The 23098-nt window shown below is 45.4% G+C and overlaps 1 protein-coding gene across 1 annotated transcript in view; it reads left to right on the top strand.

The window, feature by feature from the left end:
• The window catches only part of TGFA (transforming growth factor alpha), a 49774-nt gene extending 27068 nt beyond the window's left edge, over window positions 1-22706 (top strand). Inside the window, exons 3-6 of the mRNA XM_035119954.3 lie at window positions 10879-10996; window positions 12093-12242; window positions 16827-16936; window positions 19780-22706. Coding sequence (XP_034975845.3) covers window positions 10879-10996; window positions 12093-12242; window positions 16827-16936; window positions 19780-19787 — 386 coding nt within the window. The 3' untranslated portion in view covers window positions 19788-22706. The remainder of the gene's footprint in view (window positions 1-10878; window positions 10997-12092; window positions 12243-16826; window positions 16937-19779) is intronic.
• The last annotated feature ends 392 nt before the right edge of the window (window positions 22707-23098 follow it).

Here is a 23098-nt window from a genome sequence, read left to right as displayed (position 1 = left end):
ACACTGCATGGTCTGTCTATGTCTTAGGCTGTGGAGCCTTTGGGAAGCTTTTGGAATTTGAATGGAAACTCCCTTTCAGGTATGTCTCTGATGGCCTCAGCATTGCTGGTTGAGAGGGCTTGGGGCTTTCACCTTGAACTACATCCCAGGATGAGCCTTCAAAAGGTCACCTAGGGACTTTCCCCAAGTTGTTGCCCAATGAGGATTTGGACTATGACTCCCATCACCCCCAGCACCATATGGCTGTGCTGGCTGGGCCAAATCCTCTGAAGGGCACCAGGTTAGGCGAGGCAGATACAGAGATTTCCCCAACCCAGGTCTCCCTATTCCTGCACTAATATTCTGGCGTCACTGGTACAGTGCTATGTGGGATATGCTGGATCAGCTGTTTCTTCCATAATTTGTGCAATAGCCCAATAAATCTAAAGACACTGAATTATTTTTATTCTTTATTCCTTGTCTTGTGTCTGTCCCTCCCACCTCATAGGATGGTCAGTAGATTTTATGAATGGATTGAATTGAAAGAGATTAAATGTCAACACTTGCCTTTCTGGAAAGCACTGAAATCTAAGAAATATGGCTTGTGCAGAATACCTGTGTTTGTGGAAGTGTGTGGCGGGGGGAACCTGTCTCACATGATCCATTACTTGGAATGGTGGGACCATAAAAAGCCGGATGTCTTAGGGTCTCTCTCTGTGTGTGTTTTTTCTTCACGCTTTTGCCCAGGTTCAAAGCAAAACGGCTCTGGAGGTTTGTATGGGGCCAATTCATGCATCCCCTGGTTATTTACACGGCAGCCTGTTGAAAGGCATTTTGTGAATCACTTGGAAGGTGAACTTATAAATATCGCTCCTGGCAGCCGGATAAAGCCTCCTTTCTAGGCTGGTGTTCAATTTGACTTCAGAATGGCAGGCGCAAAATTATAGGAGGCTCCGCAAATCTCCAAGCTTGGAGGGGAAGATTTCCGCCTTCTTGGAAGATGCTCAAGGCCGGTTCCTCATGTCGGGACAGACATTAGCGAAGCGACGCTCCAGTAGACTGAGCTGTGTTGCTCTGTTGCTGTCCCGTCCCCATCCCCCCCGCCTTGTAGGAAAAGGCAATTCTAAGACATTATGAAGCTTCTGAACCCTCATCCAGCCCCTCTCTGCTGGGGCCCAGTAGCTCAGCTGTAAGCTATTGATGCTTGCAGATGTACAGGTGGCTCTTGCCAAAATTTGCACCTTCTTAACTAATGCACAAGGGACCCAGGTGGTGCTGTGGGCTAAACCACTGAGCCTAGGGCTTGCTGATCAGAAGGTCGGCGGTTCGAATCCTTGTGACTGGGTGAGCTCCCGTTGCTTGGTCCCAGCTCCTGCCAACCTAGCAGTTCGAAAGCACGTCAAAATGCAAGTAGATAAATAGGAACCGCTACAGCGGGAAGGTAAACGGCGTTTCCATGTGCTGCTCTGGTTTGCCAGAAGCGGCTTTGTCATGCTGACCACATGACCTGGAAGCTGTACGCTGGCTCCCTCGGCCAATAATGCGAGATGAGCGCGCAACCCCAGAGTCGGTCACGACTGGACCTAATGGTCAGGGGTCCCTTTACCTTTACCTTTGCTAACTAATGCACAGGTTGGAACATAAGCCTCCTCTGGGTTTTGCGCTTTTCCGAGTTTCACAGTCAGTTCCTTCCTCAAAGCACCAAAACACAATGGAAAACGTTAGTAATGCTGAGGTACAAATATTGAGGTGCACATTTAAATATAAATGGGGTGGTCACAAAGTTTGCCCCAGGATCTTTATTCTTCTGTTACAGCAGATGGATCTCAAGGGGGTGTCTGAAGCACTGTCTAATCCTGTTGTGTTAGATGAGTTTTAGTTAGTAAGGCTTGAGGATGGGGACAAGAGGCTTGGGTCGTAGTGGCAACCGCTAGCGCCTCTTGGCTAATAAAAACTTGCAGGGAGAGGAGAGCTGGTTGGGCCAAGGAAGTGGTTAATGCCTCCTTGCAATGGGTGGTGGTCCCTCAGTGGCGCAGAGGCCCAGCTGTGCCCCTATCTGGACAAGGATTGTCTTAATTTCTCTCATCTATCCTCTGGTATGTAGGGCTGCCTCTAAAAATGGTTCAGAAACTTCAGCTGGTGCAGAATTTGGTGGCCAGGCTGCCCGTCAGGGCAAGATGGCTTGAGTATATTACACTGATCCTGGCCTGACTTCACTGGCTGCCAATTAGTTTCTAGGCCCAATTCAAAGTGCTGGTTTGGACCTATAAAGCCTTAAATTGCTTAGGACAGCAAGACTTCAAAGACCAACTCTCTCCATATGAACCGATCAGGACCCTGTGATCATCATCCAAGGCCCTTCTTTGTATGCCTTCTCTGCGAGATGTCCGGAGGGTGTCAACACGAGAATGGGCCTTTTCTGTTGTGGCTCCCCGTTTGTGGCATGCTCTCCCCAAGGAGAATTGCGTAGTGCCTTCATTACATACCTTTGGGGAGGCAGGCAAAAATGTTTCTTTGGCTTATTAACATTCTCTGGCTTTTGATTCGTTATGTATTTTGTGTTTTCATTTTGTATTTTTATGTTGGGAACTACCCTGTGATTTTTAGATGAAGGGCAGCATACTAAGTAACTAACTAATTAACTAAATTAATTAATCAGACTAGAGGTGTAGGAGGAGAACCAAAGGAGCAACTGAGTCCTTTTTTTATGTGGAAGCCTGGGACAATCAAAGGGGCTGTTTCATCAGCTTGTAAATCACAGCTGTCTAGTTATGGCTCATTAATTGCTTTCCAGGTACACAATGAGCCCTGATCCAGTTCCCAGGATTGCATGAACTTAAACAATGCCCACCTATGCTAGTGAGTCAACAGACTTACTTACTTGCTTACTTGCTTACTTACTTACTGTACTTCACCAAACCTTTATTAGGCATTACAAGTATAGGTAAAGGTAAAGGGACCCCTGACCGTTAGGTCCAGTCGTGGACGACTCTGGGGTTGCAGTGCTCATCTTGCTCTATAGGCCAAGGGAGCCAGCGTACAGCTTCCGGGTCATGTGGCCAGCACGACTAAGCTGCTTCTGGCGAACCAGAGCAGCACCCAGAAACGCCATTTACCTTCCCGCCAGATTGGTACCTATTTATCTACTTGCACTTCGTGCTTTGGAACTGCTAGGTGGGCAGGAGCTGGGACCGAGCAACTGCTGACCTTCTGATCGGCAAGCCCTAGGCTCTGTGGTTTAACCCACAGCGCCACCCGCGTCCCTCGTTACAAGTATAGGTCATCATAAAACATCCAGATGTAAAATTTTAAAATATATACAAAGAAGCAGCACATATACCAATATTGGAATTGGAGTCAATAGATTATCCTGCTGGTCCTTACAGAATGTGTGGCAGAGAATCCCGGATTTTCCTAGAAACTGGAGCCTTGTCTATGGAAATCTCTGCTTTAGAAGCCTCCAATCCAGTGATACTTCTTCCCCACAACTGGAGTCGCTTGTTGGCAGATGATATTATGTCACTGATCTGTGCAAAGCGAGCACTACAGTTAAGAGCAGGAACACTTAGACAGCAATACATCCCTCTTTCCCTTGCCTTAAGCTCATGTTCCTTTAAAAATAACAGTAGTGAGCTTATCTTCTCCCACTGTTTACAGCTGTGTTTTGTTCGGTTTGAAATCACAAGTACAATAAACAATGAATTTTAAAATGTCAGGTGGTGGTGGGTTTGGGGTATTTTTTTATTTATATCCAACTCTTTCATAGAAGTACTTGGTGAGCACCTGCTTATCTCCTCTCCCCCATTTATTCCTCACAACAACCCTGTGTGAATCATAGAATCATAGAGTTGGAAGAGACCACAAGGGCCATCCAGTCCAACCCCCTGCCAAGCAGGAAACGCCATCAAAGCATTCTTGACATTTGGTTGTCAAGCCTCTGCTTAAAGACCTCCAAAGAAGGAGACTCCACCACACTTCTTGGCAGCAAATTCCACTGTCGAACAGCTCTTACTGTCAGGAAGTTCTTCCTAATGTTTAGGTGGAATCTTCTTTCTTGTACCCTGTTTCTCATATTTTAAGACATACCCATAAAATAAGCCATAGCAGGATTTTTAAGCATTCAAGGAATATAAGCCGTACCCCGAAAATAAGACATAGTGATAGGCACAGCAGCAATACCGGCCATGGCAGGAGGAGGTGGAGGAAAAATATAAGACATCCCCTGAAAATAAGCCATAGTGTGTTTTTTTGAGGGAAAAATAAATATAAGACATGTCTTATAATATGAGAAACACGGTAGTTTGAATCCATTGCTCAGTGTCCGCTTCTCTGGAGCAGCAGAAAACAACCTTTCTCCCTCCTCTATATGACAGCCTTTTATATATTTGAACATGGCTATCATATCACCCCTTAACCTTCTCTTCTCCAGGCTAAACATACCCAGCTCCCTAAGCCGTTCCTCATAAGGCATCGTTTCCAGGCCTTTGACCATTTTGGTTGCCCTCTTCTGGACACGTTCCAGCTTGTCAGTATCCTTCTTGAACTGTGGTGCCCAGAACTGGACACAGTACTCCAGGTGAGGTCTGACCAGAGCAGAATACAGTGGTACTATTACTTCCCTTGATCTAGACGCTATACTCCTATTGATGCAGCCCAGAATTGCGTTGGCTTTTTTAGCTGCTGCATCACACTGTTGACTCATGTCAAGTTTGTGGTCTACCAGGACTCCTGGGACTGGGACTGATTTGTTCAAGGCAGATCCCTTTTATTTTTAAAAGCCAGACAGCGCCTGTAGAGTATCGAACTGCTGTTAAGCAACTGGTGATTCTGCAAAGATAGATTTGAAGTAACCACTAGGCTAAGCTGCCCCCCCCCAGTGAATTTCATGGCTGAGCAGAGAGTTAAACTGGGTCTCCTCGTCCTCGGTCCAAATGCAACATTTGGGTGGTGAAGGGCATGTGGCCACAAAAGAGTTAATGGAATGAACTGTGTGTGTGTGTGTGTGTGTGTGTGTGTGTGTGTGTCAAAGTTGGCAACCTTTTTTCTTTTCTAAGCTAGCAAAACACTCAAGAGCACACAAAAAGTCTCGCAAAAGATAAGTGACTTGTGAGTGGGATTCCCTTTCTTTGTCAACTTTGGGCCTTCCCGCCCGGTTTCTTGACCTGACATGTGACATGCTTTTTCTTGTTGTGCTTTGACTACAATTAAGAACAACTGTATTTCATTTCCATTTTCCAGTGTTTTTTTTTAAAGAACTGGAACAAAGTTACCTTTTTCCTCAGAGAAAATATTAACTTAATGCAGGAAAAGTTTTTGACGACGTTTAATTTCTTCCAGGGTCTCATTTGAAACATTTCGAAGCTGTGGTTTTAATTAGCTTTGCTGCCTGGTTTGCCATTAACTCTCTGCAACAGGAACTTGATGGGGCTTTGAAATGGAGAATGGGTGGGCTTTTTATATAAGGGGCGATTTGCTGAGCAGGATGTTGTTTTCCATGTCAACTGTTGGCGAACAATTTAAAACAGCCCAGGATGTGTTGAATAATTGTGTAAAAATGCAGGAGGATAAGGATTCCCTGAACGTTTCCTGAACCATACTTATTGGTAATCTCTTTAATACCAAACACTCCTCTTCTTAATAATGGTTCATTATATGGAATAACCAGCACAAAGGTTTTGCCACAGTTTCTGCATTTTGCAAAGTTCTCTCTCTCTCTCTCTCTCTCTCTCTCTCTCTCTCTCTCTCTCTCTCTCTCTCTCTCTCTCTCACACACACACACACACACACACACACACACCAAATTTACATACAAGAGAACTTCTCATAGAATAGAATAGAATCATAAGAGTTGGAAGAGACCACAAGGGCCATCCAGTCCAATCCCCTGCCAAGCAGGAAACACCACCAAAGCATTCCTGACAGATGGCTGTCAAGCCTCTGCTTAAAGACCTCCAAAGGAGGAGACTCCACCACACTCCTTGGCAGCAAATTCCACTGTCGAACAGCTCTTACTGTCAGGAAATTCTTCCTAATGTTTAGGTGGAATCTTCTTCCTTGTAGCTTGAATCCATTGCTCCATGTCCGCATCTCTCTCTCTCTCTCTCTCTCTCTCTCTCTCTCTCTCTCTCACACACACACACACACACACACACACACACACACACACACACCGAGAGAGAGAGAGAGAGAGAGAGAGAGAGAGAGAAGTTCTCTTGTATGTATGTTTGGTCTATGATTGTTCCTTGTGCTTATAGATTTATTTTATTTTTTTAACATCTCTTTGGAAAGCAAGCAGATTTTCTAAGGCAGGGCTGGAGAACTGATGGCCAGCCAGATGCTGTTGGACTTCCAGATGTCGGAGGACCACAGTTTTCCCCATCCCTTTTGCAAAGTGAAAAGTTGGCTGGCAGACCCATGTTACAGGAGGCCCCTTAACTGCTTGTGAACTTCCTGTAGGCTGCCTCTAGTTGTCCCAGTCCCAGGGAGCAATGTTTCTGGATGCCAGTTTCTGGGAGCCACAGGAGGGAAGAGATGCTCTTGTGCTCAGGTCCTGCTTGTCGGTTTCCCCCAGGGACTTGGTCAGCCACTGTGAGAAAAGGATGCTGGACTAGATGGCTTAGGGCTCTTACATTTTTGTGTTCTCTTTGGCGTCTTGCTTTTTGTGGCGTTGGGTTGATTACATTTTTGGAAGGGAGAGAAATTGGTGTCCCCAGGAACCTGTGGTGTAAATTTTGAGGTGCGGGGGTGGCAGTGGCCAGAGAAGCAAGGTTAGGAAGCTGTGAGTGGGCAAATGCAAAAAAGATTTAGACACCTGCTGAAAACTTTTTCAATGCCGCCAGGCTTGTGCGGGCAATTAAGAGAACATCTTTCCAAATTGGTTAGTTGATGGTCTCTGGTCTTAATTTTTTTTTTATTTCTCTCACACACGTATGTAAACAGCTTTTGACTTTTTTTATAATGCAGTGATATATAAATATTTTTATAAGTAAATTTCTATCCATTTGGAAGTGTGGGCTTAGGGGGTTAAGGCCAAGCCTTCGTGGAGGTGAAGCAGGAGAGATGTTGAAGTCGGACGCATTTCTTTCTTTCTTTCTTTCTTTCTTTCTTTCTTTCTTTCTTTCTTTCTTTCATATAATTTATACATTGCTTGATTGTAAAAAGACCAACCAACCTTCGAAGCAGTTTACAAAAAAGATAAAATGATCAATAAGAAGAATTGATAACAATGTAGGTTTTTCCAAAAGCTAAAATAGACTAAAAATGGATTAAAACTTGCATCAACTTTCTAAACACCTGGACAGGACTGTCTAAACAAAAATGTTTTTAGCAGGGACCAAAACATGCACAGTGAAGGCTCCTGCTTGATGTCAAGAGGCAGGGAGTTCCAGAGGGTATGTGCTGCCACACTAAAATATTGAGCTCTTACAAATGTGGGGCAGGTCTTATGTGGCAGTGTTTGGGCCAAGTGACGACAGGAGGCAGTCCAGTCCTGAGGGGCAGACTGCTGATCCCGTTCTGCTCAGACATATGTAGCTTAATGTAATGAAATTAAGTCTTCCAAACCCTACTAGACACGCACACCTCTTAGGTTCTGCATACTGCTTCGTACGAAATCTGAAAGATCGCTGTGTTCTTCAAACCTTCTCACACAAGGCCTGCCTTCTTAGTCTGTTTACCTCTTCTGCTATGAGTTGAGGGGAAGCGTGGATGTCTGGGTGGGGGCACATTGGATCTGGTGAGTAAACACACGCAGGGTCATGTTGTAAGACTGTGTGCAGACTGCAGTCCGGCTGCGTCGATTTCACTCTGTCATTGACATTGTGGGAGGGGACCTGGAAGCCTTTGGGAAAAGTATCTTGCAGCCTCCATCTTCCCCTGGTGAGATTTTTCAGATGTTGGCCAGCATCTTTAACCAGTGGTAACAATGTCCAGCTTAAAGCACTCTAAGAAAATACCACATTTTTCTGTGTATAAGACTGTTTTGGTTTTTTTAAAAAAAATAATAATTAATGGTTGCTGCATCAATGGCTGGTGTTGATTGGCTGACGCGGGTGATTGGCAGCTTCTGCCGGCGAGGGGACAGAAGAGTCGGCGGAGTTTACGACGTGTTGGGGTGAGCGGTTTTCAGCAATCCCCCCTTTAAAAAGTCTCAACAGCGCTGGGTAATCCCGCCCCAAGAAAGGTCAACAACTCTGTACCATCTCCCCCCATTTTCTTAAATTTGAGTCCCCCAAAATAGGGGGTGTCTTATACATGGGGACGTCTTATACACGGAAAAGTACGGTACTTACATGACCAGTCACAGTGTGGCTTTCAAAGGATCTGTTAGCCTCTCTAGTTTTTCACAAACCAGGGATACTTTCTTTATCTCAGTAACCTTAGAGGCTTTTAACCTATGTCCTGTTTTTAAAGGTAGTTCTCATGAAACTCTGAAATGTTACGTTTTTTATTTAAATCATTGTTGTTGTTGTTTAGTCGTGTCCGACTCTTCGTGACCCCATGGACCATAGCACGCCAGGCACTCCTGTCTTGCACTGCCTCCCGCAGTTTGGTCAAACTCATGTTGGTAGCTACAATAACACTGTCCAACCATCTCGTCCTCTGTCGTCCCCTTCTCCTAGTGCCCTCAATCTTTCCCAACATCAGGGTCTTTTCCAAGGATTCTTCTCTTCTCATGAGGTGGCCAAAGTATTGGAGCCTCAGCTTCACGATCTGTCCTTCCAGTGAGCACTCAGGGCTGATTTCCTTTAGAATGGATAGGTTTGATCTTCTTGCAGTCCATGGGACTCTCAAGAGTCTTCTCCAGCACCATACTGTAATTCAAAAGCATCAATTCTTTGGCGATCAGCCTTCTTTATGGTCCAGCTCTCACTTCCATACATCACTACTGGGAAAACCATAGTTTTAACTATACGGACCTTTGTAGGCAAGGTGATGTCTCTGCTTTAAGATGATTTAAATCATTATTTCTGCTTTAAATCTGCTTTAAGATGATTTAAATCATTATTTCTTATTTATTACATTTTCTCCAAGGAGCTCAAGGTGGGATACATGGTTCTTCTTCCTCTTTTAATTCAACCCCCACAACAACAGCCTTGTGAAGTAGGTTAGTCGAGGCAGCGAGTGTGTCACCCGCTGAGCTTCATGGCAAGAGTGGAGATGCGAACCCAGATCCTAGAGCTCGACACTCAATCCACTGTACCACATTGGCTCTCCTGCAGTTGATATGCGACTCAACTACAATAGTCTCTGAGTGGTTCACAAAAATATGTTGCAAAAATTGCAGCCTTGGGAAGATTGCTTTATGGCATGTGATATTCCGTGAGCCGCTTTGAGAGGACGGTGTCCAGAAAGGCAGCCCAGGAATGTCTTGCATAAATACATAAATATATCTTCCTTTATTATTATGACTATTTCAGTTGTAAGACACATGGCTTCTAAAAAGGTTGAATGATGTCATGGCCAGTTACCTTCTTCCTGTAAATGGATGTGTTCTTAGCAGTGCACATTCTCAGCCCACTACCCCACAAAAGTATGTGTGACAAGTATCCTTATATTGACAGCTGTTACTGCTGCCTTTCTCCCTTCTGCTTGCCTTACAGTAACGCCAAACCTTGTCTTGGTTCATGCACTCTAGGTATATCATTCTAGTTGAGCTTCGGTGGTAGGTGAGGGACAACTCTTGGGTAAAAACACACACTGACTGAGCATGGCCTCTGCTTCTCTGTGCAGCCTCTTCTGTGCACCCCAAACATATTCGCAATCCTATGGAAGTGCCTGGAGGAGGCAGTGATGGCCACCAACCGATGGCTTTAAAAGAGGATTAGAGAAACCCTTGGAGGAGAGGGCTATTGATGGCTACTAGCCAGGATGGATCCCTCTGCCGCTGCAGTTGGAGGCAGCAATGCTTCTGAATTCCGCTTGCTGGAAAGCACAGGAGGGGGGAGTGTTGCTCTAGTGCAGGCATCCCCAAACTGCGGCCCTCCAGATGTTTTGGCCTACAACTCCCATCATCCCTAGCTAACAGGACCAGTGGTCGGGGAAGATGGGAATTGTAGTCCAAAACATCTGGAGGGCCAAAGTTTGGGGTGCCTGCTCTAGTGCTTCAGTCCTGCTTGCCAGTTTCCCATTGGGGCATCTGGTTGGCCACGGTGAGAACCAGGTGCCGGAGCAGATGGGCAATTGGCCTGATCCAGCAGGCTCTATTCGTGTCCTTAGTTTGGCCATATTGGGGGGGGGGAGGCAATTTGGTGTAGGTTATATTTTAATGCTTGGCTACCTAATAATTTCTTTCTGAAACGATTCACAAACTGAAATGAAGTTACCCTTCCAATTTTGCTCCACTTCATATTTTACAGTGCACCTCTCTAACCAAGGAATATGTAGATAAACACTTGTACTAGGGGGAAGCAAGCCTAAAAATGCATATATTTGTGGAAGTTTTTTTGTTTTTACAAAAAGCCCCGTATTAAGGAAAATTGCTTGCCGAAATATTCATATCATGTACAATCTCATATAGAAATGTATACAGTGGTACCTCGACTTACGAATGCCTCGACTTCCGAAGGTTTCGACTTACAAAGTCTGCAAACCCAGAAGTATTTTCACCGCGTGCGCATTCTGCGCATGCGCAGAAGCAGCGCTCGTGGTCTGCGCATGTGCAAAGCGCAAAATGGACGCATCGACTTACAAAGGATTCGACTTACGAAGAGCGCTGCAGAACGGATCACCTTCGTAAGTCAAGGTACCACTGTATAAAGATGCACAGCACCTGATTGAAGTATGTTTCTTTGTATGTAGTGTGAGTTATATTGGCCATGGGACCAAAGATTAACCAGCCTCCTCTCTCCCTCTCTCTCTCCCTCCCTCTCTCTCTCTCTCGTGTCCATCCTTGCTTAGGTCCTCCAGTGGCTGCTGCTGTGAGATCTCACTTTAACAGCTGTCCAGATGCTCATAGTGAGTTTTGCTTCCATGGTACTTGCAGGTTCTTGGTGCAAGAGGAAAAACCAGCTTGCGTGTAAGTCTCCCTCTTGCATCTTGCAATACCCACCTCGTTGCATTCAGCAGTAACCGTGCAGTAGGCATGTCACGAAAGAAAGTGTCCCTGCCTCCATGCATTAGACCAGGCATAGGCAAACTCGGCCCTCCAGATGTTTAGGGACTACAATTCCCATCATCCCTGACCACTGGTCCTGTTAGCTAGGGATCATGGGAGTTGTAGTCCCAAAACATCTGGAGGGCCGAGTTTGCCTAATGCCTGCATTAGACTCTTGGGTCACCAGATGTTGTTGGACTACAGCTCTTGTCATCCCTGACAATTGGCTAAGTTGGCTGAGGATGGTGGGAATTGAAGTCCAATAGAAGAAGACTGCCTAAGGCAGGCATGTCAAACCTGCGGCCCTCCAGATGTTTTGGCCTACAACTCCCATGATCCCTAGCTAGCAGGACCAGTGGTTGGGGAAGATGGGAATTCTAGTCCAAAACATCTGGAGGGCCGCAGGTTTGACATGCCTGGCCTAAGGGGATGGGGGTGGCTCTTGGGCCCTTGTGGAACATATGGGGAATCTCCCTTCATCTGCAAGATTTGCCTTGTTGGAATGCTGAGAGTTGGTGCGAAGATAATAAACATGCCAACGTGATCCAGAGCACATGCTGTGTTCAGATGGGGAAGAGTAAAATACTAATAATTTTATTAATATTTTAAAACTAACGTATATGCCACTTATATGCCGAAATGGTTCCTAAGCAGCTCAAATTTCACTGGTTTGTTTGGATCATGCCTGGCTAATGCCCTGATTGGGAACACTGTGCAGTCTTTCCCATGGGGAATATGCGGCTCAAAAGGAGCACCGCAAATTCTGGAGTGAGGCAGGGAGAGCAGGACTTTTGCGCTTCACTCGAAAGGGGAAATGCAAACCAGGCCTTCAGTAGCTGCTTCCCACCCTGCCTCTAGGCACCTTCCAGCCCTTTGCTTTAGATAAAATCCCATTTTAATTCTAGATGTGAGAAAATGGCATCTGCCTCAAATTCTGCATATATATGTGTATATATATAAGCTTGTGTCTTTTCCTCTGTGCACTCACTGCTCTTGGTTTTCTTTTGCCTCGTCACAGCTGCCATTCCGGGTACGTTGGGGCGCGATGCGAACACGCTGACCTCCTTGCAGTGGTGGCCGCCAGCCAGACAAAGCAAACCATCACTGCCCTGGTGGTGGTTTCCGTTGTAGCCTCTGTCGCCCTTATCATGATCTGCGTCCTAATACAGTAAGTGAAACTTCCATTTGAACCGATGTTCTGCATTGACATCTCTGCAAGCATGAAATGTGTGTGTGTGTGTGTGTGTGCACCAAGGCATGTGTTTTATGTAAAATGCGTGTCTTAAAAGGTGGCCAGCCTACTGAATAGGCCCGGGTGGGCAGCAGCAGTTCATGGAGAGAAGGGTCTCCTTTTGCAGGTCCAGCCTGCTTCCCAGTTTGGAAGGCTGGAGCCAGACCTCACCCTGACATGTGGCAAAGGCTGCTTTGCATACTAGGCAGCAGACTCCTCCCTCCAACAGCTGTCACAAGGCAGTAGCCGCGGCATCAAGCTGCAGCAAAGGAGGTTGGAGAAGGGGTGCGAGGTCACCTTGGACTTTTTCACCCTAGCTGATCATTAGAAGAACTTCCAACGAAGAATATGCAGCTGAGTTTGCTTATTTCCTCCTCCCTCCCAACCAGTTTTCCTTTTGTGCCCTGCCTTTTTAGATTGCAAGCCTGTTGGTTGTAGCGATGTACAAGTCTCTCTCTGGAAGCCTTCCCCACCCTCGAAAAGTAGGGTAGAAATTCATCATCATTATCATTTTTAATTTGTATACCGTCTTTCTATCTTACAACACTCAAGGCGGTTTACGAGCTGAAGAAACAAAAAATGTACATTTTATAACAATCTAAAGCAATACAAAAATGTGATAATGAAACATAACTTTAAAATAAGCAACCTACATCAAAAAAGTAACATTCAGTAATCATTAGAATAGTATAAAATAATAATATCAGCATATAAAAGTTAAACAGAAATTCACCCTTAACAGTTATGATAAATAATTTCCAAACTATAATCATAAAACAACAGCAAGCCACAGTACATAAAATAATACAATAGAAATTGAGAAGCAGAGACTAGAGGGTGGAGCAAGGCAGGTGGAAGAAAGCCTTGCCTAATGAAGTCTCTCCCTTCACAGTTCTTCCTCCAGGCACAGCTTCCTTATGAGGAGTCCCAGGGCCAGGGGGTGGGGCAAGGCAGGTGGAATTCATTTAAAAGAGTGTGCATGATCTTAGAAGCATGGAAAGTTGCCTTGTGCTGAGTCCTGCCCTGGTCCATCTAGCTCAATGTTTCCTACACTGACTGGCAGCTGATGGGGATTGAACCTGGGACCCACTGAATGCAAGGCAGAGATGCTCTGCCACTGAGCTATGGCTGGTCACTTAGCTTGTCACGTCTCAGCGTGGTCCATGTGGTGGAGCCACCTCCCTGAATCTGAGCAGGCCAAAGTCTGGTAACTGCTTGGATGGGAAACCACCTTGGAATGCCATCCCGAACCTCATGGAAGGAGAGCAGTGAGAGGGAAGTGTAACACCTGGATGAAATTTAATATGGACTTGGGCTCTTGGATGCTGAAGGCAATTGATTGCATGGAAAGGGAAGACCTTCTCTCAGCCTAATTCTGCCTCTAGCTTAAAAACAGATGAGCTGCCATTGACCAATAGTGGTTAATTGCAGAACGTTGAAAACTTTCCTTTAACAAGGTAGACCTGCAAATCTGTAAAGAGTACTCAGTGCAAGTTACCCTTGTAATCCTCCATGTTTCACTGCATTGCAGGGGGCTGGACTAGATGGCTGTTTGGGGTCTCTTCCAGCTCCACAGTTCTGTGATCTGCACCATCTCTTTTTGCCACAAACCCTGGCTTAAGATATAGACAGAAGTCTTAGTTTTACCCAGTGTCCGGAACAGCTGTTTTGGAAGTATTGGGAACTTTTTCTGAAAGTGTCTCTTCATTAAAATATATCATGTAATTTATTTTTAGTTGTAAATTGAACCACTTTATTAACTTTGTGGATGAGAAGAGCATGAAACTATGTCTCTTCCTCTACACACACACACACACACACACACACACACACACACACACACACACACCCCAACCCGCTCATCTTCCCATTCCTCATGTATTTCAGCATTTAATTCCGTTTTGTAAAAATGCAATTAAATTAAGGATTCCCTTAATTTAGAAAGACACTTTGGAGAGAACTGGACATGCGTTTTGTTTTCAGCTGTTGCCTGCTGCAAAAAAATGCCCTGCGCTGCCTCTGCCCCCCCCCCTTCTGCCTGGCAATTTCTCCATCCACGTCCTGGATGTCCTAGAATGGCTCTTTCATGCAATGAGGTCATGTGTTCCGGTGTGTTTTTGTTCTGAGGACAGGAGATGGTGGCCTGCATGTTGCAACTGGAACGCCACCCATTAAGCTAAAATTAAAGTCTTTGCTGTGTAATTTAGAGGACGGGCTGCAGTGTCGTTGCGGTTGGTTTCCCAATCTGCATGGCTCGCCTTGCCTAATCCCTTTTCTCAAGCAAGTCCCCAGCCCTCCTCTCACCTTTGCTCGGGGAACATTCTCTGCCAGCAGCGAGACCAAAACGAACAAACCAGTTAGGACAGTCGCCGGCAACAGCGGGTTTCTCCAGGCCCTGCCGCTTTTCTTGGTGCTGAGAAGTATTTATGCAGGAGTGTGTTGGTAGTAAATTCTGTAATGTTTTAATAACATCCTTGCTCACAAATTGGGTCATGAGGGCAGCTGCATTTTGCACTAGCTGAAAATTTCAGACCATTCTTTATTTGTTCTTAAAGGCAGCCCCATGTAAAGTGCATTGCAGTAGTCTAGTCTGCATTTTTTTTTCTTTTTCCTAAGATTGATTGTAAAAGAAACAAACAAACCTCAAAGCGGTTTACAAAAAAAGGGAAGCCAATAAAATTATCTCTTAAGAAAAATGAACATTAATAACTTATGACTTCTGAAAAGTTAAAACAACAATAATCTAAAAACTCACATCAACTTTGTAAGCATCTGGGTAGGCTTGTCTGAACAGAAATGTTCCTAGCAGGTGCCAAAAAGAGTACAGTGAAGGTGTCTGCCTGATATCATTAGGCAGGGAGTTCCAAAGTATAGTCAGCAGAGAGCCTGACTCACCTTTTGTTTACTTCTGAAAGTATTTCTATACCACCCACTTGCAACAAATATCAAGCTGGTGCATAACAATATATACAAATACAATGAAACGTAAAGGTAAAGGTACCCCTGACCGTTAGGTCCAGTTGCAGATGACTCTGGGGTTGCGGCGCTCATCTCACTCCATAAGCCAAGGGAGCCAGCGTTTGTCCGCAGATAGCTTCCAGGTCATGTGGCCACCATGACTAAGCCGCTTCTGACGAGCCAGAGCAGCGCACAGAAACGCCGTTTACCTTCCTGCCGGAGTGGTACCTATTTATCTACTTGCACTTTTTGGCGTGCTTTCGAACTGCTAGGTGGTCAGGAGCTGGGACCGAACAATGGGAGCTCACCCCGTCGCAGGGATTCGAACCGCCAACCTTCCGATCGGCAAGCCCTAGGCTCTGTGGTTTAGACCACAGCACCACCTGCATCCCATACAATGAAACATAAAATGCCATAAATCAGTACAAGGCAACCATAGGGATGACTAGCTTATCTAAAATGGAGTTTAAGCAGCTGAATAGGCTTGTCTGAAGGTGAACAGGGAGGATGACTGCTGAATCTCCGCTGGAAAAGTATTCCACATAATGGGGCCAGCAACAGTGAATGGCTCGCTTCTAGCTGAGGCTGGTCCTGAGACGCAGGGGACCAGTAGTAGGATTCTTCTGGGTGATTTAGTGCATTGCAGACTGGGTGACCCTTTGGGTCTTTTCAAACTCCCAGATTCTGTGTTTCCAGTGGTTGTGCTGGGATCTAAGGGCTTGAGTGCTCCTTGGAGAGGGAGAGACTGAAACCCATTTTTTTAGAGCTACCACCTGGATTGTTCCACCTGATTGTTCTTGTCTTTGGGTCTTTGCTCCCTAGGCTGTTGGTCTCTTATAAGGCTGGTGCAAAAGATTTCATCTTAAATTAGTAAAGTACCTTTAAAACTGATTAAAATCAAATCGAACAGTCCTTTTATTTTAATAGGCAACACACACCATTTTGATTTATTTTTCCAGCTGTTAAGTTTCCTACTCTGATTTAGGAGTTCTGAATTTCAGCAGGAAACATGGAACCCAGCAACAAACTTTATAGTGCCTAATCACAGGGCCTGAGGTGCTTATAAAAGGGGATTCCAGCGGTGCTGAATTGCGATAAACTTGGCAAATGTAAGACTTGAGGCTGATCAGCTTTGAGAATGCGAGGGGCTAGCTTGGAGCTACCACATGTGTGAACCTGGGTTTCCAGGTTCACAAACTCAAGGGCCCATCCATGCCAGCCCATTCTAAAGGTGGGCCCCACCTGTGCCAGCTGCCCTCTATACTGTAGGGATGGACGACATTCTGATCTCCCACCCTTTCGCATTTATTTATCTCACCTTTCCCTCCAAATAGCTGGAGGTGGTGTACATGGTTCTCCCCTTCCTCATTTTATCCTCACAACAACCCTGTGAAGCAGGTTGGGCTGAGAAACAACGGCTGGCCCAAGGTCACCCAGTGAACTTCAAGACTGAGTGGGAATTTGAATCTTGGTCTCCCAGCTCTTAATCCAACACTCTAACCACTGCATTCTGATGTCTTTCCTGGCCTTCCCTGCCTTAAACCTCTTGCTTATGTTTTGCAGCTGCTGTAGGATACGAAAACATTGCGAGTGGTGCAGAACTGTTGTCTGCAGACAGGAGAAGCCCAACGGGCTCCTGAAAGGAGGAACGTCTTGCTGCCATTCAGAGACAGGTAAATAAAGGTGCTACAGAAGCAGCTTAGAGGGGTGCGTTTAACCTGATGGGTAGTAAGGTGAAAACTACAGTAGTTACTTCCCTGGGCTGAGGGTCAGGGGGGCCTCCTGCAATAGTTCATACAGCCCTGATCTGCAGTGAGTTTCCAGTTCAGTGGCAGAGCACTCTCTTCACATGTTAAAAGTTCCCGGATTCAATTTCCAGCCCAAAGGATTTACGGAAGTAGGAATTGGAGAGGCCTCTGACTGAGACCTTGGAGAGTTAAGAACGTGAGAATTTGTTATTTATTTGCAGCATTTGCAACCCGCTCTTCACAGAATGTTTCAGTCCCAGAGTACTACAAATAAACAGACAAAAAACAATCCACAAAAATGACAAAATCACCTAAACGGGACCAATAAACAACCAATTCTAACAGAAGGTAAACAAGCAAAATTGCACCGTAAATAAGTATTCCCAGTACAGTGTACTGAAATGCAGGCCTTGAGGTCAGCAGGGCTGCCAGGTAGTGGTTGGCAGCTGGATCAGGCCAAAGGTCGATCTAATCCAGCATCCTGTTTTCCATGGTGGCCAGCTAGAGGCCCCTGGGAGACCCACAAGCAGAACCTGGAAGTGAGATTTGCAGTGCTATTATTGCACTCTCCATTTGTCCCCCCACTGGATCGTATCCCGAGGGAGACTAGCTCTGATCCTGGGGATGGTTTGCAGCCATTGACAGCCTTGTCCTCCATCAGCTGCGTACCAAGCAAAAAGGAGCCATCCTTTGACTCTGCTGTCCTCTGTGAGAGGACACTTTCTCAGTCTTACAACTTAGAAGACAGCAGGAATTCTCAACTGTTTAAATTAGATTCTTCTGAGGCATGGGCCAAATTCTGCTCATTCAAAATAGATTTTACAGCCCAGTCTCTAACTTGGTCAGATGGGAGGACTTATATTTCTCCTGATTTAGACTTACAGTCCTAAGTGTCCTCGTTTGGAGCTCTGTGCAAACTAACTTAAGCCCCTTCCTGCATTGAAAGGAGCTTCGATGCTGCTTCTGCTGCTTACAAGCTATATAATAATCTATGAGCTGCTTTGCTACTTCAGGAAGGTGTGCAGAGTTTGCATCAAATGCACCATGTGCCCATCTAGCTCTGCTCAGTTTAGCCTGGAGGTTCTTGCCTTTTAATGATACCGGCACTGTCTTGTGCGATGAGGCCAAAGCACTGGGAAGTCAGGTACACCTGAAACCTCCTATGCAGAATCATAGAATCATAGAGTTGGAAGAGACCACAAGGGCCATCCAGTCCAACCCCCTGCCAAGCAGGAAACACCATCAAAGCATTCTTGACATATGCCTGTCAAGCCTCTGCTTAAAGACCTCCAAAGAAGGAGGCTCCACCACACTCCTTGGTAGCAAATTCCACTGCCGAACAGCTCTTACTGTCAGGAAGTTCTTCCTGATGTTTAGGTGGAATCTTCTTTCTTGTAGTTTGAATCCATTGCTCTGTGTCCGCTTCTCTGGAGCAGCAGAAGACAACCTTTCTCCCTCCTCTATATGGCATCCTTTAATATATTTGAACATGGCCATCATATTACCCCTTAACCTTCTCTTCTCCAGGCTAAACATACCCAGCTCCCTAAGCCGTTCCTCATAAGGCATCGTTTGACCATTTTGGTTGCCCTCCTCTGGACACGTTCCAGCTTGTCAGTATCCTTCTTGAAGGAAGGATATGGGAAATGGGTGGCCTTCCCCTGTCTTCTCCCCCCCCCCAACCCCACATTGGTATTCCGAGGTAGACTGCCTGTAGGCATGGGGTACCAATTTGCCATCATTTTTGGTGGTCCATCCTCTGTGGGTTTGCCTATTTACCATCTTAGTGATCATCCCCACAGCTTGTGACTTAGGGTCGTATCCATTGCTGTGTGTGTGAGCGGAACAGACCTCCGATTGCATAACAGGATCACTACCCTCCCCTTCTCGCCACACCCTCGGAATTGGGAGGTTGGGGGTGCAAAGAGGACAGTGAAATCCTGTTGCATGAGCGCATATCTCCTATAAGGCAACCTTTAATTCCATGCGGTGTTGCATAGCTCATTGTATTGTACAGCACAACCACACCTTACATGGGGGTTATGTTCTGGGTATGATGTGTATATGCAAAAAGACGTACACTGGTACCTCGGTTCTCGAACAAAATCCATTCTGGAAGCCCATTCGGCTTCAAAAAACACTCAAAAACCGAGGTGTGGCTTCCCATTGGTTGCAAGAGCTTCTTGCACTCAGCAGAAGTTGCATCGCACGTTTGGGTTCCGAAAAATGTTCAAAAACAGAAGCATTTCCTTCTGGGCTTTCGGCGTTCGAGAAACGTATGACAACAGAGGCATTAGGGAACCGAGGTTCCACTGTATGCTGGACACACACACACCCAGAACTGCCCCATATGAGCACCCTTACCTTCTGCAGCTGGTGTGTCAAGTGAGCCTTGCCACCCCCCAAGCAAGGCAGACAGTTTAAAAGCTCTCTGCCTTCTTATCAGACAAGTCCCACTCAGCATGCGGGTTTTGAGATGCTCCCACAAGGGCTGTCCAAGTTCCTGCGATATCTTGTGTGAGCATCCCAGAACCCATTAAGCAGGGTGGAGAGCTTAAAAGCTCTTTCCACACCTGGAAAATCTAGCACGAAAGAGCTTTTAAGGTGTCTGCCTTGCATGCTATTAATTTGCCCAATTTCAATTGTGTGAGGCTCATTCATGCAAGCTAGTTGCATGCAAGATGCAATTGTATTATACCGTAGCTTTGCTGCAGCCTAGTCAGAGTGAAGCCTTTATCCTTAAACTATTTTGATGCCTGTTTTCACAGTTGTCTGATGGAGACGGGGGTCTGCTGGGATTCTGACTGCTGTGTGTAGAAGGGACCACTTAAGCATCCTACAGGAGGCCTACAATATTCCAGAGGGACACTTAAGATGGACACAGGTGCTTCCTGGGGACAGAACAGTATTGGCAAGCAGACTCCCTGCAACATTTGGCTTCTTGTCTGCATCCTCCATTCATGCATTGTGCTTCCAGAACTTGCTATGTGGAGACACATGACGCCACACACCAGGTCAATCCATACATGGAAGCTTATGGATAACCAAGGAATCTCAAAAGACTTCACATAGTAAAATAAAGAGTAGGAAAATTACAGGCTAGTCATTTTTTTAAAAAGTGCACATTGGACGGCTTCATGTTTACGTTGCTATGAGAAATGCACATGGAATGGGTGTCTAATACCAGGAAAGAATTGTGTACAGTTCAGGTGGGGGTAACTTTGTTTCCCAAAAATCTTCCTCCTTGCTTGAGACTTCATGGAACATGGACTCGAGTCTTAGGATCCTGCACTCAATACAGAATCTGACTCCAAAGAAGTGATGAGCTACATTCGTGATTTTGAGATAGCCAAATTCTCCAATTGAGAAGAAGGTCCGCTGGGTTCAACTGCAAGTCCCACTCCTTGAAAAAAACATCTTTTTGTATCCAGAAACATCCAGATGAATTTTCCAAAGTGATCACTTGTCTCTACCAGCCCTCAGCGTTTTCTGTATTTTGAATATCTGGATTTAGAAAAGCAACATCTTTGAGCCGAAGGACAGCAAAATAGCTCACATTTCCAGCTTTCATTATCATTGTGCCTCCAAATTAGAAAGTTCTTTTTCACCCCCACCCCTGTTCTGTGTAACTGGATCAAAACAACAACAGCCGACTGCTCTGCCGCATTTCCCCAAAGAATGAAAAGCAGAGCCCCTAAAAAAATGTGTGGATTCCAAGGCAAGAGATATTGGGGAGGATGCTTCTTCGGTTATTGTTTTTAGCACCTAATTGAAAAAAGCCCAGCTCACTGAAATAGATAAGAATCACTTTTGGATGGATTCTTAAAAGTCATCCCATTGTGGTTCTAAGTGGGAAGGGATTTTTAGGCTGCCTTAACAGGACAATGTAAGGAGAGACTGGAGTGTTTCAACAGATGCTTGTGTGTCTGGAAACATTCCATGGGATCAGCTGGGCTTGTTGTGCATCTTTTATCTGACAATTCTAATGCATGTTTCCCAAGACAGGTGATTTGTGGAAGGGCTTCCATGTCCCAATACTTGTTCTGCAGGAAGAGGGCTGGCCTCTTGAGTGTGAGGGGTGTAGCTTGTTGCTGAGCGAGTGTGCAGCCGAAGGTGTGTTGGGAAGGGGGCTGTTTGGCTCAAAGTTGATGTTCACCATTTGGGAGGTCCGCATTCTGCCGAAACCTCTCTTCTGTAAGCCGAATCGATAAAAGCAAGAATTGGGACCCTCAGAGGACAGCTTCTAATGCAGAGTTCCTAATGAGGGGGCAGGAATATACTGTACTGTATATGGAAATTCTTTTTTAAAAATCACTCAAAAGCCATTCTGTTCTTTCTGCGTAGGCAGAATAATTGAAATTTAAGATGCAAGTTGAAACCTCTTCTGTGAAATTGCTAATGGTTTCCATTATTTCCATTCCATTCCCCATCCTTGAGCATGTTGTCTAAAATCCCTGTTGACCCTGATCGCTGCCAGAGCCAATCTGATAGGTACCTTCCAAGAAATAGTTATAGGCAGGTTAGTTTTAGTTCCAAAGTTTACGACATTCTGTGCTACTTTTAAAGGGTCCGATCCCTTTTTATTTGTCATTCAGCACAAATATTTCTTTGACTGTCCTGAGGAGAAGAGCTGATCTCTTCAAGGAAAAATGAGGTTTTTTTAAAAAAATATTGTCCCTAAACGCCTTTCCTCGCCAGTGCTGATTTATTAAACTGGGCATTATTCCAGCCTGTTTGAGTCAGGGTCACTCGATTGCCACAGAATTAAGGAAAAGCAATTCACTTGGGTGGGCTTTTCCCCATCGAAAGGCAGTCTTTCCCAAGCTGGCGCCCTCCAGATGTTTGGACCACATCTCCCCTCCTCCTTCCCAGCACCGTACAGCTAGGGGAGGTGCAGACCCAAACATCTGGAGGGCACCAGCTTGCAAATGGCTGCCGTAAGGACTCCTGGTATCTTAGACCTTCTTCAAGGGATACCTTTACCCCAAGTCCCCCTTTGGGCCTAAAAAACCCTCGGAGTCCCAGTCCCAGGACTTTGCTCTTATTTGTGCTGCAATTTGTGGCTTGTCAACCCTGTGAAAGCAGTGTTTTTAAGTACCTTTTGCAGAATGTGACCCTGTGCTCCTTTTGTTCAGTGGGAGAAGGAATAGGCAGAAAAGTGACTTGCAGTCTGAATAAACGAGCTGGCTTGTACGTTTCTCTGCAATTGTACCCTGCAATGCTTTTCTGAAATTAGAGATGGCCTTTTAACCTGAGCTGTTGTGACCTGATCCCACCTGAGTTTCTGTTTCAATTTGGATACTTGGCCGGAAGCAGGATCAGTATGTATGTTTCTTAAAGAATAAAAATGGACGAACTGTGCCAATTTTTCACATCAGACACACATTTGATAAATGAACTAGACACCCCCTTCCTGATTGTGTGTTGACTTCTGGTTATATTGTTAACACTTCCCCTCTCTGTTTTTGTAAGTACGTTTACTGTTATAACCAACCTGAAGATTATTTTTAGTCAGCGGTACACTTGTTCCTTCTGTATATGTTGCACTGAAAGTTAATATTTAATGTATTAATTTATTGTGTGGTTAAATTAATTTGATTTGCGTAAAGTGTTTATATTTGATTGCCAGTTATTTCTTCCTTAATACGCTGAATTATAGTTATTTAAATGAGTGAAGTACACTTTTTTCATAATACTTCGCTGTTGTCTGTTTTTAATGGGTTGAAGGGGATACTTTAAATAAGGGCCGTCTGCGCACAGATTTTAATGTCTGGTGCTACGTTATGTGGCCGACCTGCCTTTCACGTGGAGCCACTGCCAGGAAGCCTCTGCCAGCCAGTGGGGGCAATACTGAGGTACAATGCAGATTCCTGCGTTCCTCACCTCCTGCATAGACTTGTCTAGCCCTTAAAACGCACACACCGCCTTTACAAAAGCTGGGGTCTGCCACCTCTCTCACAATATCCAAAGTTAATAAGTGAAGCAGCACTGTGTGGAGAAGAGGGCTCCTGGTGGCAGCTAGCCATGGCTCGGCTCTGCCTCCACAGTGCTTCTGAATCCCAGTTTCTGGAAACTGCAGGAGGAGAG

Source organism: Zootoca vivipara, chromosome 6, assembly GCF_965207765.1.
Source record: "Zootoca vivipara chromosome 6, rZooViv2.hap1.1, whole genome shotgun sequence".
Lineage (NCBI taxonomy): Eukaryota > Metazoa > Chordata > Lepidosauria > Squamata > Lacertidae > Zootoca > Zootoca vivipara.
This window is presented reverse-complemented; position numbering and strand designations above follow the sequence as displayed.